The 18,326-nt window shown below is 46.3% G+C and overlaps 1 protein-coding gene across 1 annotated transcript in view; it reads left to right on the top strand.

Moving 5' to 3' along the window:
* LOC148019318 (uncharacterized) overlaps positions 1-18,326 on the top strand; it is a 204,429-nt gene that overhangs the window by 185,326 nt on the left and 777 nt on the right. The window contains exons 13-14 of the mRNA XM_087660921.1: positions 12,100-12,269; positions 12,838-12,917. Of these exons, the coding sequence (XP_087517047.1) occupies positions 12,100-12,269; positions 12,838-12,917 (250 nt within the window). The remainder of the gene's footprint in view (positions 1-12,099; positions 12,270-12,837; positions 12,918-18,326) is intronic.

The following is an 18,326-nucleotide window of genomic DNA, read 5'->3' on the forward strand; positions in this document are numbered from 1 at the left end:
TCAACATGACTCGCGAAGGCGCCGCTGCACTGATGATGTAGATCAGTCGAGACATCCGATCACCAAAGCCCATAGCAGACATAAGCTCTGCAACAAAAGACCAGTCCAGATAGTCGAAAGCCTTTTCCAGATCCAATTGAATCAATACGACCTCCTGATTAGAATGCCGTGCATAATCAATCGCCAGTCGCGCATTTAACACTGTGCAGAATGTTTCGGCCCTTAATGAAACCATATTGAAGAGGATGCACAATGGCAGGGAGATGCTTGTGGAGCTAATTCGCCATCACTTTGGAAAAGATTTTGTACATAGAACCCATTAAAGAAATTGGGCGCCAATGTTTCAACATAGACGGCGAAGGAACCTTCGGAAGCAATTTAATAAGTCCTTTCCATGAGGAAGGCATAATCCCCGTTTCCCACACCTGCTGAAACAAAGCCGTCAATGGTTTCGCCAATTGGGTAGCAAAAACCTCAAAGAACTCATTGGTAAGACCATCCCAGCCAGGACTTTTATCCTTGGGTAAGTGTAACAAAACATCCATAATCTCCGCCTCACAAATATCTGACTCCATAGTAGCTTGCATGTCTTGCGGAACCTGATTACGAACCAGGTCATAAAAGACTGAACGGGCCTGAGTAGTTTGGGCTGAAGGTGGAGAAGTGGAACCAAGAAGATCGATGAAATAATCCCTACACATATGCACAATAGTCTGCGGATCAAGGACCAGGTGCCCGTCTGCATCCAGAAGTCTAGTCATATTCTCTCTAGCAGGAGAGGCATGGAGGGCTCGAAAGAATTTATGAGTCTGACACGCATTATCTTGCAAAGTCTCTGTCAGATGCTGCAATTTGGCCTGCTGATACGATTTCAACTGAAACTCTTGAATAAGATGAGCCACACGCATTGCCAGTGCTAGTAGAAATGCATCATCTAGAGTATCCATCAGCAGAGAACGGACCAAAGTCAGCAAGTCCTCTGCGGCTTGACGACGCTGTCGACAAAGAGAGGCATGATGGATTCCATACTGGCGAGCAACCCGCTGCACACTAGAGAGCAATCTTTCAAACAAAGCAGTGCCCTGAGAGGAGAAGTCCAGTAAGAATCTATCAATCAATTGTTACATATAACCCTGAAAGATTGCATGCTTCAAATAAGATGAGTTAAAACGCAAAGGGAGCCGCTCCAGAAATCGCTTAAAAGGTGCAATGGGGTGTGGGAGCATCTCAAGCTGCAGAGGAAAATGGTCCAACAATGCATATTGCTGCAACACTTTCATTTCAAGCATCTCAGGGAGGAAATCATCATTCTGCATGATGTATATGCGGTCCAGCCGCGACCAAGTTGTTGCATACTGAGCGGAATGGAAAGTAAACCCTGTAGAAGAGGGGTGCAACTAGGACCAGAGATCTTGCTTAAGAACAGCAAGAGCCAACTCGTGCCACCTACGGCTTTCCGGCGCGTCCATCACCGAATGCTCCGATGTGGACTGCAAAGAATCATCACACATATTGAAATCTCCCATGAAGAGGCCCCGTCTGCCAAGTGACAAAGAAGTCTGCAAAGTATGCCAAAGCTCCCGGCGCGATAAAGGATCATTCGGTGCATAGAGACCAAGTAACCATAAGATTTTTCCATCGAGTAAAATTTCAATTACCACAAAGCGGCCATGCACATCATTTTTAATAAGAAGAGGTTGATATTTTTCGTGTACAATCATGAGCACACCAGAATAACGCATGGCCTGTGTCCCTGCATAGAACAGACGAAAGCCATGGCAGTCTATAACTTTTCCAGCTTCACCGTGACTCTTGTGTTCAACAGCACACAAGACATCCCATTGATTCTCATGCAATACAGTCCACATGGCATGTTGCTTATGGCGAGAACAGATTCCTCGCACATTCCAAGTGGCTATTTTCATGTGTTTTTGTAAAAGAAAATCAAGTACAAGCCACGGCTTGCCTCGATTTAACCTTTTCTGCGAGAATGTCCAGGACTCCCTCATCCAAGAAATCAGCCAACACGGCAAAAGAGTTCTGCGGACCAGATTTGGAGGTAGACGGCATATCTGCTGGCTTGGGAATGGAGCGGGGATAACGACGATCCCACGGGGTAATGACGTTGCCTCTGGTATCAAAAGTCAGCTTAGCTGGTGGACCCTTTGGACGATCCGAATACACTCTCCGAGTGGGCTGAGGACGGGGGGCAAAGGAAGCCATCGCAGGAGGAGAGTGCTCTGACGGCAACATTTCTTTCATGCGCATATAAGTACGCATGGAATCTTGTGGCGCAGAAGGCACAGAATTCGCCATGCCAGCAATCACCCTGTTACCTTTTTTTGCGCGTACTTCAACCCAGTCTGTGCCATGGGAGTCTAAAACCGAAACCTGTTGTTTACCTTTATCTAGAGCTTTGGGTGGGTGAATAGCATCCTGCGATGGGACATCACATACCATATCTTCCATGGGTAGCGCAACATGCCCCGCATCTAAAGTGTGTTGCTGTTCTGGGCATTCGGCCATGAAATGCCCTAATTTGCCACAGGAAAAGCAGTGTCCTGCAAAATTGCCCCATTTCAAACGAAAGTGTAAGGGATGCATGCCAGAGCAATTGAGACGTAACCACGCAGGCCTTTTCCTGGTAGTGTCCCATAACATACACAAGCGATTACGATTCACTGCCCTTAAACTTGGAGGGACCAGAACCGTGCCCACAGCAGCCATGGCGTCCTTCAACAGTGGCCAATAAACAGCCGGGTAATTTTCCACTTCAACCCATACAGGGCACTCCCGTTGTAGCAGACGCTGAAAATCTGCCATTGGGCGCCATGGTACAACATGGACCAAACGGCGATCAAGAAACAGAGGCAGTTTAGACAGAAGAGCAACACGGTGCGTCTCAGATTTTAACAATACCTCAAAAAAACCTCGGGGCCCCACAAAAATCTCTTCAACACATTCCCCTTGTAGTAGGCTATGCAACCACTGGCGAATACGGGAAAGCTGGGGGATTCTACCAGTGAAGAAGAGTATCACCGCGCGATCATAGAATACTGAAAAGGAGCGCAAGACAGATTTGTTGTCAACAGTGGCTTCCAAAACATCTTCCGGTGCAAAGTCAGAAAAGGCTTCCTGATTATGTTGAACATAATCGCCAAGTAGAGTGTTGGCAAACTCTAACAAATGCTCCCAGTCAACATCCTGAGAGTCTGCAGAGTCCGAAGCAACCTGAGCATAGGAACCATCCTGATGATCCATTGACGCCTCCGAAGTGTGCTTGGTGCGTTTGCCTGCAGGCTGAAAGTCAGGAGCAATGGGCATCTCGTCATTGCACGGAACCATATCATTGGGTTCCTCGGTATCAGAGTCCGGACCAAGCGCTGCCACTGTTTGGTCTATAAAATCCAGGTCCAAGCTGGCCATGGTGTATCACTGCATATACCGGTCAGAGGCCGAACGAAGATCTCACGGGAAGCAGGAATGCACCGGCCGTTCTTCCTCTTCGCAGGCAGAGACGGGCTCGTTCCCTTTGCTGGCTCATGCTGTCGCGCACTCTGTGTGGCAACCTGGGTGTGACTGGCTGCTGGCCCTTGGTGGCAAAACGGGCAGATCAAGGCGGGCAGCAGGCAGGGGGCGACGGAACGTCCAGGCAGAGGGCGAGCTAGGATAGGTGAGGTCGATCCTGCACAGGGTCGATTTGCAGGGCCCAGCTTCACGCAGGGTCCAGTCGAGCTTGCGCTGCCCTGGGGGAAGGGGCCAGGCGACGCGCAGGGCAGGGCGGCGAAAAAAACGGCGGGCAGGGCAGGGCAACACGCAGGCAGGTCAGGACGGCGCGCAGGGGGCGACGAAGGGCGACAGGGCAGGGGGCGACGAAGGGCGATGGGGCAGGGGGCGACGAAGGACGACGGGGCAGGGTGCAGCGAAGGGCGACAGGGCAGGGTGGCTCGCAGGGCGGCGCGAAGGGCGTCCGAAGCAGGCGACGGGGTGTCAGAGACGGCGCACGTTGTCAGGTCGCCACAGCCGAAGGGTCACAGCAAGTCGCCATCGCCTCCGCAGCGTCTCGCCTCGCCATCACGTTTCTCTCTCTCCTCGTCTCTCTCTCTCCTCCTAGGTATCTCTCTCTCTCTCTCTCTTTCCTCCCTCCCTTCTCTCTCTCATTTCTCTTTTTTTTTCGTAAAAGGTAATTGTATTAATTACAAAAAAAAATACAAGATTACTTGATTACAAGATACATGACGACAATGCAAGTCATCATGTGAAGAGGTGCTAAGTACTATAAGTTACAATTTCATGGCAAGGATGTGGAGGAAATTGCCATATGCCAAGGACGGAAGTCCTTCGTAGAGAGCAAACCAGAACGATGGAGAAGATCTAACTGCCAATACAAGAGGCCCTTAAGCCTCACAATATGCTGCTGAACATTATGGGCGGCGTCAAACAGAAAAGCATTCCGAATGGTCCAGTTATGCCAACAGCCCCAGTATCGAAGAAAGTGATACATGAGCTTCATATGTGGCTGTGCGGGAGTAGGGTATTTGGGCTGGCCCAAAACCCAATCAAAGGGGCGCAGTGTGATACCAACCACCCCTCGCCAAACGGCCGACAAAAATAACCAGACTTTCTTAGCGACGGGGCAGGAAATAAATCGGTGGCGGGCGGATTCCATAGTAGTGGTGCAAAAGAAACAGGTGCCATTGGAGATTCGTCGCTTGGAAAGAGCCGAAGCAAGCGGAAGACCCCCAATTATCACTCGCCAAAGAAAGACTTTGTATTTAAAGGGTGTCTTGTTGACCCAGATGTTCTTGCAACCCTTCGGCTCCAACCTAACATCTTCAGACCACTAACAGGAGGATCCAATGGCGCTGGAGCTCCTTGGTGCTGACGTTGATCTGTTTTTGATTGGAGATGATGACTTGATGAGCAGCTTGAGGCGACCAGCTTGTAGGTCCCAATCCTGCCAGGGATGATCCAAAGCAAGAGCAGGAAAGGGTTGTCTGTTCTGGAGCACCGTCACGAGCTGTTCCCATAAAGGCCTATATCCACGAGGGATCCGGAAAATCCTCCTAGCAGTACGAAACGAGATAAGCACATTGCGACTGGCAAGGGTGGCATCCGCAACTGAAGACAAGCCCAAACGTGCCATCCGGTTGAATTGTGGTCTAAGCTCGTGTTTACCTTCCCACGAAAGTAGACGCGAGACTGCCAGTAATTCCAATTGAAAAGAGTTAGTAGCCAGGCGATCCTCCGTTGGGTGCCACTGAGCCTTTCGAAGGGCGTGTTTCCAGGAACACACCAAATGAGTAAGCAGCGATGAAGAAGAACTGGAAAACCGTGAATCCGCATTAAGAACGTGCCACCAAGAACTCCGGAGTCGGGTATTGCCATGCCGAAGCCCATGACCCTCAAGGAAAGAACGGGCGATAGCGACCCACGGATGATGGTCATCCGAGCACATGGCGCGGAAAAGGGACCAACGGAGTGCCTGCATGTGAGTTTGGGCATCTAAAATAGCTCCGCCACCCATGATTTTGGGGGTGCACACATGCGACCACGAGATCCAGGAAATGCCTGCATGCAATGAGTCCTTCTTCCAGAGCATGAAGCGAATAGACTGAGTGAGAGCATTCAGAGTCGTAGGAGTCCAGGGCAACAATGGCAAGAAATATGTGACCATTGGCAACATAATTATCTGGGCTACTTTGAGGCGAACATGAAAAGGCCAGGCCTGAGACTTCCAGTACATAAACTTGGCCACCATCTTCTGAGAAATCCACTGCAGAAGCTGCTTTGGGGGAACATCAACACCCAATGGGTATCCAAGATGCCTGACAATGGAACCTCGAGGAACAACCAGACCCTGCCAGTCCAAGGACTGCAAATCCGACTCCGTGCAGCTTAGAATGGCTGATTTCAGCGGATTGATACGGAGGCCTGACGCCTGGCCAAAGAGACCCCAAACATCCAATGCTTTTCGAAGGTTATCCTTGTCTGCACGCAAAATCATAAAAGTATCATCCGCCAGGGATTGGCTAATGAAATGTTGTCCTGTAGGAAGCGACAGTCCGGCCAACTGGGAAGAGGCGGCCATATGTGATAACATGGAAAGAACTGGATGTGTCGCAAGGGCAAAGAATAAAGGGCTCAAAGGACACCCCTGTCTGACAGAACGGGCAAGGACAAATGGTTCAGTAACACCTCCGTTCAGCATGACTCACGAAGACGCCGCAGCACTAATGGTGTAGATCAGACTAGACATCCGAGCACCAAAGCCCATAGCGGACATAAGGTCAGCAACAAAAGACCAGTCCAGATAGTCAAAAGCCTTTTCCAGGTCCAGTTGAATCAACACCACCTCCTGATTAGAATGCCGGGCATAATCAATGGCCAATTGGGCATTCAGAACATTATGTAGGATATTTCGGCCCTTAATGAAACCATACTGGAGAGGGTGCACAAGGGTAGGGAGATGCTTATGGAGCCGATTCGCCATGACTTTGGAAAAGATTTTGTACATGGAACCCATCAAAGAAATGGGGCGCCTGTGTGTCAACTTAGATGGCGAAGGAACTTTTGGAAGCAGTTTAATAAGTCCTTGTTTCCATGAGGGAGGCATGATCCCTGTTTCCCACACCTGCTAAAACAGAGCCCGCAATGGTTTCGCCAGTTGGGTAGCGAAAGCTTCAAAGAACTCATTGGTGACACCATCCCAACCCGGACTTTTATCTTTGGGCAAGTGTAACAAGACATCCATAACCTCTGCTTCACCAATATCTGACTCCAGAGTAGCTTGCATGTCCAACGGTAGCTGATTGCGGACCAGGTCATAAAAGACTGAACGAGCCTGAGTAATTTGGGCTGAAGGAGGAGAAGCGGAACCGAGAAGGTCACGGAAATAACTCCTGCACATATGCACAATAGTCTGTGGATCCAGGAAAAGGTGGCCTTGTGCATCCTCGAGTCTGGTCAAATTCTCTCGAGCAGGAGAGGCATGGAGAGCTCGAAAGAACTTATGGGTCTGACATGCACTATCTTGCAAAGTCTCTGTTAGATGTTGCAATTTGGCCTACTGATACGATTTTAATTGGAATTCTTTAACAAGATCGGCCACCCGCAGGGCCAGTGCAAGCAGAAATGCATCATCCGGAGTGTCCATCAGCAGGGAACGAACCAAAAGCAGCAGGTCCTCTGCTGCCTGTCGACGGCGCCGACAAAGAGAGGCATGATAGATCCCATATTGCCGAGCAACCCGCTGCACATTAGAGAGCAATCGGTCAAATGACGCAGTGCCTTGAGAGGAAAAGTCCAAGGAGAATCTGTCAAGCAATTGCTGCATATAGCCCTGAAAAATTGTATGCTTTAAGTAAGAGGAGTTGAAACGCAAAGGGAGTCTCTCCAGAAATTGCTTGAAGGGGGCAATGGGTTGTGCAAGCAACTCGAACTGCAGAGGGAAATGGTCCGACAAGACATATTGCTGCAACACTTTTATTTCGAGCATCTCCGGCAGAAAATCATCATTGTGCATGATATATATGCGGTTCAACCGCGACCATGTTGTGGCATACTGGGCCGAATGGAAAGTAAAGCCTGGAGAAGACGGGTGTAGCCAGGACCAAAGATCTTGCTTAAGAACAGCAAGAGCCAAGTCGTGCCACATACGACTTTCCGGCGCATCCATGACCGAGTGCTCCGATGTAGACTGGGAAGAATCAACACACATATTGAAATCCCCCATGAAGAAGCCGCGTCTACCAAGAGACAAGGAAGTCTGCAAAGTCTGCCAAAGCTCCCGGCGAGATAACGAATCATTCGGAGCATAGAGGCCAAGTAACCATAGGATTTCCCCTTCAAATAAGATTTCAACCACCAAAAAGCGGCCATGAACATCATTTTTAATAAGAACAGGCTGATATTTGGCATGTACAATCATGAGCACACCCGAATAATGCATGGCCTGTGTTCCTGCATAGAACAAACGAAAGCCATGGCAATCCACCACTTAACCGGCGTCACTGTGACTCTTGTGCTCAACGGCACACAGGACATCCCACTGATTCTCATACAATGCAGTCCACATGGCATGTTGCTTGTGACGAGAACAAATTCCTCGCACATTCCACGTGGCTATTTTCATGTGTATACAAAAACACACTCAGGTACGAGGCACAGCTTGCCTCGATTTGACTTTGTCGGCGAGAATGTCCAGGACTCCCTCATCCAAGAAATCTGCCAACACCGCAAAAGAGTTCTGAGGACCAGATTTGGAAGTTGACGGCATATCGGCTTGCTTGGGGTTGGAACGTGGGTAACGACGGTCCCACGGAGTAATGACGTTACCTCTAGTATCAAACACCAGCTGTGCAGGTGGACCCTTGAGACGATCCGAATACATTTTCCTGCCGGGCTGATGACGGGGAGCGGAAGAAACCATAGCAGGAGCGGAGCGCTCGGACGACATCATTTCCTTCCTGTGCATATATGTTCGCATGGAATCGTGTGAAGTAGTAGGCCTAGTACTGTCCATGCCAGCACCAATCCTGTTGCCTTTTTTGGCACGGACTTCAACCCAATCAGTAGCACGGGAATCCTGACCCGAAACCTGTTGTTTACCTTTGGCCAGAACTTGGGGCGGGTGGATAGGATCCAGCGACGGAGCATCACACACCATATCTTCCATGGGCGGAGCAATATGAACTGCATCTGAAACGTGTTGTTGCTCGGGGCATTCAGCCATAAAGTGCCCCAACTGTCCACAGGAAAAGCAATGGCCAGCAAAATTGCCCCATTTCAAACGAAAGTGTAACGGGTGCATGCCAGAGCAATTGAGGCGTAACCATACAGGCCGTTTCCGTGCGGTATCCCATAACATGCACAAGTGGTTGCGATTCACCGCCCTGAGACTGGGAGGGACCAAAACCGTGCCCACAGTGGCCATAGCATCCTTTAATAGCGGCCAATAAACAGCCGGACAATTTTCCACTTCTACCCACACAGGGCATTCACGTTGCAGGAGGCGCTGGAAATCTGCCATCGGGCGCCATGGAACCACATGAACCAACCGACGATCAAAAAACAAAGGTAGTTTAGACAGAAGAGCAGCGCGGTGCATCTCTGTTTTCAAGAGGACCTCAAAAAAGCCCCGGGATCCAACAAAAATTTCTTCAACACATTCCCCTTGTAGCAAACTCTGCAGCCATTGGTGAATACGGGAAAGCAGCGGAATGCGACCAGTGAAGAAGAGTATCACCGCGCGATCATAAAATACCGAAAAGGAGCGTAAGACAGTTTTTGGCTCGACGGTAGCTTCCAGAACATCGTCTGGAGCAGAGGCAGAGAAGGCTTCCTGGTTATGTTGAACATATTCACCAAGCAGAGTGTTGGCAAATTCCAACAGATGCTCCCAGTCCACCTCCTGAGAGTCCACCGGATCCGAAGCGACCTGCGCATAGGAACGATCCGGAGTAACGCCAATCTCTTCCGGGGTGTGCTTGGTACGTTTGCCCGCAGGCTGGATGTCAGGACCCGGGCGCAATTCTTCAGTGCACGGAACCATATCCTCGGGTTCCTCAGCATCAGAGTCCGGGCCAAGTGCTGCCACCGTTTAATCTAGGAAATCCAGATCCAAACCAGCCATCGTGTATGACGAACTGATCTCACAGAAGGCCTGACCGACACTCTCTCTCTCGCTTTCTCTCTCTGTGTACAGAGCAGAGGGCAGGCAGTCCCGGACGCTGCCTCTCTGACGAAGGTCAGGTTTAGGGTTTTCACAGGAGCTGGGCGCCTCTGCACGAAAGGAGGAGCACACGCAGGCGGCGCCTCGAACCGCAGCAGTGGTGAAGTTGACAGGGCGGGGCGTCAGGGGTAGGCTACCATGGATAGGGCGGCAGAAACAGGGAGTCTGGACAGCTCCGGGAGCAGGCGCGACAGTCAACCACAGGCGTTGATGCAGCCCTCAACGATGAACAACGTGACCTACCGACGAACAGAGGCGACTGGGCTGGCGCGAACGGGGGGTGACGTCTGGCAGGGCGTCAGACAGCGACGACGTAGACGGGGACAGCAGCAGGGCGCGCCAGATTATACGATGGCAGGGCGGGACGACAGCGTGGGCACACGAGACGGACGGGTCTCTCTCATTTCTCTCTCTCTCTCTCTCTCTCTCTCTCTCTCTCTCTCTCTCTTTGTTGCCTCTCTGTCTCTCTCTCAACCTCAAAAACGTTTTTCCCACTTGCATGTACAAGTTTTGCCAAGTGGCAACCTTCAAAAATAATTTCCAGCTTTATTAAATTAATTTAACTTAATAATTTTTTATGGCTTAGAAATATAATCGGACTGGGCAACGATTAAATTGGCAAGGCCAATTTATCACCCAAGTAATCCTAAGCACTCATTAGTCTAAAATTGGCATTAATTAATTAATTAATGTCAAGTCCCTACTGCTAATTAAGGTTCTAGGCCAAGCTCTGACACTGCGGGTATTACCTACTACTAGTCAAGCATAACTTAAAATCTATTACAACTTTTGCCTTTGGCACCAACTAATATGTTGGGGTCCTAGGTCCCACATTGCAAAACAATAGTCACATTTGCACATTTGATTAACTTTTAATCAAATGCTAAGCAAAGTAGTAAAATTTCACATCCTCATGATGATAATGCTAGGAATAATGTGAACTAAATCACCTCTGTCAAAAGTCCAATCACGCACACTCCTACTAACCAGTCTCTCCCAAAAAACTGGAGAGAGTTAGTGTATCTTCCAAACTCAGTTGCAAACCAAGGATCCTATCTGTTGATCTAGAAGATGAACTTCTCCCAAGCTCCCTGGTCTCCTCCTCAAGTGGTATCAGTGTATCTCCCTATCCTATCCTCTAGAGCCTCCACTCACTATCCAATGACCAACCTGTAGCCACGACTAATTGAGGGTGATCCAAAATTACCCCCTATCTTGCTGACCATTCGTGACAGAAATGGCCAACAGTCCAATGACTACACGGCTGCTTTGTATTTTGCATTTTGCCTTGGGATACTTTGTTTTGTGGAGTGTTGATAGATTTCTTTTCTTTTCTCTGAGGAAGAAAAAAAAACGCTCACAAAAGCCTGAATGGCATCTGTCCCCAATTGCGGCCGCCGGTATGTAAAACTTGTCATCGTGATAACTTCAGCATCAGCTGGATATCCTCTATGCAGATGGTGCTCCTATATCATGACAAAATATATTGATCCTGCCACTAGTGCCCTACTAGGTCTTGTCTCATAAGGCTTTGACCCTGTTGGATCCACTGAGCCTCATACATTTCACAAGAGGATCCGTTTTGGGAGCATTTGAGTCAGCATGGCTCAGCTCACTCTTGACTAGGCTATCTCCTCTTCTCTAATCTCTGCAGAAAAGAGGCCTGGCAAGAGGCATGCACGAGAGAGAAGAGAGGGCAAAAAGGCAGAGGTTCACGAACAGGGAGACAGGGGTTGGCAAGAGGCTGAAATGGCATGAGCCAGGATGCATGTTGATTAGAAGGGGCAGGAGGCTGCACGCTTGTGGTTCAGGTCAGCTCAGTGCTAGGATCCATGTACCGAGGAACATAATCATCAAGAGTTTCAATAAATGCTTCTTCACACCTGGGGTCACCATAGCCTATTCACAGGTGGAGTCATGATAGCCTATTCTTGATGCTATGAGCTGGTAACATCCAGTGGTGCTACATCTCCCACCAAAGCTTTTTCCCTTCATTCCCCCCTATCCCACTCTGTAAAGCTCTGTATAAATGTGATGTAGACTCTTTCTTCTACATCCATGCTGTTGAGCCCATATATTTCCACGTTTGATGTTAAGTAATAATCAGACTGACCTTTTTTCTCAGAGTGGAGAAAAAATGTGTGAATAAATCCCCTCAGGAGTCAGGACTAAGTAAACCCAGGGCAAAATATAAAACAGCCTGTAAGGGACTTCCATGCCCAAAAGATATACAAGAAGGGAAGTCTATTACAAGGCCTGAATGAATGATAATCAGACATGCCTTATTCTGCCCAAACCCGAATCTTTTAAAGAAAAAGATGAAACCAGCAAACAGTTAGTAAATTACTTTTTGGTTCCTCTTTCAGAAGCTGAAGAGATGGCAAGACAATATTATGAGCTCCAACGTGCTAAGGACATAGCAGCTGAAATCGCCCATGAAGTCCAAAACGGATGGACTGAGCTTGAAATGCATAAAACTGTTTACAATACTAACTCTAAGACATCAATTTCTCATGCTGCAGCTACTAACATCAAGGTAAACCATTATTTGAGTCAACAAATCCCAATGTCGGTTTACATTCTGGCATGAAGTGGGATAATTTTATCATAATTTCTTGCTGTTTTTGTTGTTTTGGAGAAATAAATCGTTTTATGAGTTAATGAATCTGATTTATCTTTTAGTAAGGAAACTTACATCCAACATGCATTATCTGGTAAAGCATTGTGCACAAGGTCTAATATGGAGCATCAATTGGCTTTCTATTATCCAGTTGACTATCTCAAGCCTCAGTGACTTTTAGTTACAACTGTAGGTCGCTTGGATAGGCGACCTGCCTTTCTCATTTTGTAGTCAGACCCTGTTGACTTCCATGTTTGGGATTTGGCTTTTGTCACTAATTGATGGCCAAAAGAAAAAGGTGATAAAAATACCGTAGCAATATTACTTTTGAAATTGCCTGTGTCTCATTCTAAGTCTTTTATGATCTAACCAAGTTATCTCTAGCCACAATTCTTTCTATGTCACACGGTTATTGATAGGTAATGCTATCTATGCATCAATTTCCGAAATTTACAAATTCTTAAACATGATACTGTGTTTCCAGGGTACTGTTTCTTGTGAACTGCACAATATGGGGAAAGTAAATTGTGCAAATAAGAGAAGCTTTTCTACACTTGGAAAACAGTAAGCTTTGCAAACTCTACTATTTTTGGCATTTTTTTGTAAAACGGTATTATAAAAAGTGGGGAGTTCCTGCCGACTGGTTACTTCGTCACATGCCAGTGGAAGGGCATGGCTTTAGATTTATCCAGACTGTATAGCAGACTCGTTTCAACTCATATACATGGTTTACTGGACTGAGGTTCACTAGCTGTGAATCAGATATACTTCAAATCCCAGGTGGGCTAAGCACAAAACTCTTTTTGAGCTCCTTGGAACACTTTTACATCATGACCTACGTATGGAACCTGCCATCACAGCTATAGACGTCTAACATGAGCCGTTGAAATGATACCCTTAGAAGAGCATTCTCAAGAGATTCAGTATCATATCCATCAAAACTTAACAGTGGGCACCTGTTAAGTTTAGTCTATTTCTATAGCTATACCAATAAAATCATGAATCAAGCATAAAATATACTGTTGTGAGTATTTATATGGCTATACCAATAAAATCATGAATCAGGCCTAAAATGTCCTGTTGAGTCTTGACAAAAAGGGTCTTTCACAAAAACATAATAAAACAAGAAAGAAAAGTTAAAGGGAAGCTGGAAGTTAGCTAAAGATGTACTTTGAAAGGGTGAGGCTTTTATGAAGGATCCAAATATACAAGAGCACACTCTGCAGTATGTGCCGACTATGACCTGTTTTCCCAATAAAAGATATACTATGGAAAATTGACAACTACTGAAGAGGATTTAGGTAGATGGGAGCACTATTCTTGAAACTTTGTTCTACACACTTGTATGGCACTGCTGGAGATAAAAGAGGGTATTGAAGAGGTGAGTCCTTAAATCGGTTTTGAAGGTTGAGTGGCCAGCACCTTTCCACGAAGGTGTATTTATTCAAGGTAGGTTGTGATTTAAGTATTCTCTTATACTATATGAGTGTATAGTGTACACCCTTCCGAATCCCTTTACAACCGTGGTGGACACCTTGGACATTTTGGAATTGTGTTGAGACTCTCTTAATATCAGAACCTAGTCCTCGGCAACTCTATGGAGAAGGTTTTTACTAATTTGGGATGGTGCACAGGGAGGGGAGAAGCGGAAGGTGGGAAAGAAAGCTTGGGGGGAGGAAATAATACAAAGAGGGGATGCTGCATGTGAGGACGAAATAGTCAAGGAGAAAGGGAGGGGTTCTAAATTCTAATGGTCAGCTAGGGAAATTGTGGCCTTGCAAGTGGAGATGTCATCAGTAAATTGGGTGCCACTTCTACCCCCGCAGGATAACTAAGATGTCTAGTGATTGTTCTTTTAGAAACGAACCTGCCACACACCGATGTCACTACACAGCATCTTTCCCCTGGCCTCCACTCTCCTCTCCTTTGCCACTGCTGCATCAGCCCTTCTTCTCCTCCTTAGCATTCCCACCTCTTTATCTCCTCCTCTCCCTCACCTCGTCCTCTTCCTCTCCATTGCCATCTCTCCGCCTCATCTTTTCTTACCTCTCCTGTTTTCCCCTCCTTTGATGCACTACCTCTCCTTCCTACTCCCCTTCTAACAGCCTTCTCCAAGAACTGGGCAAATAGTATCTTGGTTCAGAGTTACTCCTCATACACATGATTGCGCTACTTCGAGTCTTCTCTTTGTGTGTTGTTCTCTCAAAGGGACAACTTCAATCAACACAAGCAACAAAGGAGTACTCACTCCAACCTTTGGAAGGATAGGAAGGTGCATCCCCTGCACACTCACATGAGACATTTGATGCAGTCAACTTCCCTCATCTGCACCTCACACAATGCCAAGGCTGCACTTTCAGGGAGAGGGATGTTTATGGTTCAACTCACCGTGCTCATACCTGTCCAACAGTTGATTGAGAACTTCCTAGTGGCAAAAGGTCAGTTTGGTAACATGGCTTCAATAGTGCTGAGTTTGGCCTACGCACTAACAGATCGTCCTACCCAATCACCCTCCTCTTTCCAAGTTCGGTGTGGAGTCTTGTGACTTGTCACGTAGTGGAGAACTCACTGCCTCTTCAACTATGTACTTCTAGCATCCGTTATTGATGCCATGACAAGGCAAAGTCCCCAAAATAGCTACGAAGAACCTCAAGAGGATCCCCACCATCATTGAGATCATGGTAGGTGACACCAAATATTTAGAATCAGTGTCTTACATGCTATGAGTGTGGAGACTACGTCACCAGGACATGAATTATTTACTTATTTCTTTGGCATAATTAAGTTGTGCATATGTAAAGTGCAAGTTATATTGGGCATGGTGACAATCCCAAACTTTAGTTGCATGGTGGGGGACATTGGCAGGATTTGTGATAAGGTATGTTGGATAGGTGCTCAGAATGCTCATGACTCAGATTGCATTATAAGTCTCTCTCACAGAATACATCTCAAAGTCAGATATAGGATCAGAATACACTAAAGTATACAACTATTCATCAGCATGCAAGCTTGCAAGATACCAACAAAGAGAATCGTGTGGGATCCAAGGTTTGAAAAGACATAGAGCAGATGGACTAACCCTTTGGACACCTTTTTGGTCTTCAACACAGTCCAATACTAACTTCAATTCTGTCCCCATCCTTTTAGACAGCCTTGAGAGGCCTTAAACTAATTTGATGTAGCTTGAACTTATTTTTTTGAGAAAAGAAAATTCTATTGATGACATGTCAAAAAGAAACTAGAGGCAAAGTACAAAGTACAAGGAACTCTATAAAGAGTAGCTAAGCACATCACAAATACAATGGTTGTGTAAACAACCAATCCAGTGGGCTATAATGCCAAACCAGAGGGGTAGTATGGAAAAGTATTTTGAGTCCGAAGTCTGCAAGGCCTCTCTTCTCTTTCTCAACCTCTAAAAGCTGCCTTGCAACATTTCCCATCTCCTGCAGAGAGAGTGGATGATCTCTACTCTGGATACATCTTGAAGGTCTATAACACGACTGCATCTCACAATCGAGATGTACCAAGCAATGATACTACCAATCAACTCCCATCATGACAGTGCCCCTGGGCCCACTACGCTTGCGAGTAATCTAGAGTGGGAAACTTGCTCAAATGTTGTCCAATGATGATTAAAAAAAGAGACTCCCCTAAACATCCTCACAGCCAAACATTGGGCCTCTTATCTCTCATCAAGGCTACAACTCCCTAGGTTGCCACCATGGTCTCTATTGTGCCATGAAATATTATCCCAAGGGCTCTCCTCCATATCTCTTGGGCTGTAGGCAAATCTCATAGGCGATGTCTCTATGTCTCCTCTGGCTCGCCACATCTCGTACATGCCATTGGGTCCCTACCCTATCCAAGCCATGTGCCAACCGCTAAGCTCCTATAAGCTACAAGCTATAGGAAGAGAGATATCTTCCTAGCTCTAAATCTATCATGTAGCCTTCTCCAAAAGTTGTATAAGAACTAGTCTGAAATGCCCTCTTTGTGCCAATAGGAGGTGGCTGCTAGGTATTCCCTGATCATGCTCACCTAAATCCTCCTCCCCAGCCTAGTATTGTAAAGAAGGCCAGTCACATGGCCTATCAACAAACGGATCACTCCACACCTACTCTCCTAGGTCCCATTGTAATGTCTAAAGAAGGCCACATCACATGGCCTTTCAAGAAATGGATCACTTCACCCCCAATCTCCTAGGTCCCATTGTAATCTCTAAAGAGACTTTTGATAAGCCCAAAATCTCCATTATCTAGCAGGCAGGTGGATGGATCTAGATCGATGTACCACTTCCTCTCACAATATGCCACTGCCCTAATTCTCTATCAATGGGTGCCTAGTGGCAATCTTGGATCCAGGCATTAATTGCACCCTTGGAAATAACTTGTGGTATTGTTGGGGCTAGAGAAATTAAGCACTGAATGCTTAGAACTAAGGTCAATGAAAGTTAAAAGACTTTAAAGTTAAAAGGCCTTAGCACTTTAAATTGTAGATGGGTAGTAGCCAATTTGTAGGCAGGGCCAACTGAATTTTTTGAATTTCCACGACTAATAATTGACGGAAATTCATTTGTAGAGGCTAAGAATTGCATTAGCGAGTGTACCACTTAGCCACTGGAGAGAGAGCATGCCATGCAAGGCTGAGCAACCTCTGGGGATTAGCTGTGGAAGGTGGAATTAGAGAGGAGCTATGTGAGTAGGTGATTGCTATCCTAGGATTTACAGCAACAATAGCGCAATCATCTGGAGCAAGCGATAGTAGATCGCACATGCAATAGGATAGGGGCAATAGTTTCTTATTGGCCTCAGTGAGAGGCTTTTTCAAAATCCACTTGCATAATGAATACATCCTGCTGCATATATACCCAGTTTATACCAATATGAACTTTTGCAATGTTATCATTAATTTGTTGGAAAACCAATTTACACCAAGATTTTGCATGATGGAAAAAAGTGTGCCCACACACATGTAACTCATGGAGTAAATCTCTGTGTGCTTGCTCAAAGTAAGGCTGGTTACACACCAAATGGTGGAGGCCCACTTTGTAAATGTTAACCAATAAAGGGGTTGGCCATCCACAGTTCTTTACACACCAAAGCAGACATAACCTGCTATACAGGTGAACTCCCCACCCACTTTTGGATGGGGAGTCTCCCCCTTCCAATTTATAAAGTGATGGACAAGGGTGCACTTTTTGCATATGTAGTCAATCAAAACCATGATAAATATATTATTTTTCATTTTTTTGCAAAATGTGTCGTTTTAGTGTGTAAAGGCTTTGTGCTCATGTTTGCGCCCAATTTCAAAACTTGCGTGCCCACACTCCAGGCAGGGGGCATCCATTGTGTGGTGTGTAATCAGCCTAATCTATAATGAATCAATCTCTGAAAGGGACTTCACAAATTTATTGCCATTTTAAATGCAAATATCTGATAATAATAAGGTTGTTAGGCTGGGTTCATGATTCCATAGTCCTAGCCAAATCCTTTTTATCCAACTTTTCAAGCATACAAGTTATACCCCAAAACCAGCTTGCTCTATATACCACATTTTCCCATTCATTACCATTATACTTTTACAGTTATATAACACTGACAAAGGAAGACTGTGTTTATTGTTGTGATTAGAATCATTTTGTGGAACTCTCAGTTCAGGTATTACTTGGTGTTTAAAAAGAGCCCATTATGCTCTCTCAAACTGGGCTTTGAATTGAATTCTTGAGGTTAATTCACACATGCACACATATCTCACTCACGGAGTAAATCTCTATTTGCTTGCTCAAATAAATTACTTAAATTAAAATCTGCTGGTAAAGAACATCTGTGCATATATTGTGGTTCTATCATTTTGAAACTCTCCAAATTCCAAGCTTTTGAAGTGCCATTATCGTCTCGTCTTTATTAGCAAATACACTCCTTTTTCCGGAGACCAGTGTCCAAAACTACATCTTGTTTTGGTAATTCAATCTCA

The sequence above is a fragment of the Lygodium microphyllum genome, chromosome 20 (assembly GCF_053477565.2).
Source record: "Lygodium microphyllum isolate KBCC chromosome 20, Lygodium_microphyllum_v1.1.10, whole genome shotgun sequence".
Classification (NCBI taxonomy): Eukaryota; Viridiplantae; Streptophyta; class Polypodiopsida; order Schizaeales; family Lygodiaceae; genus Lygodium; species Lygodium microphyllum.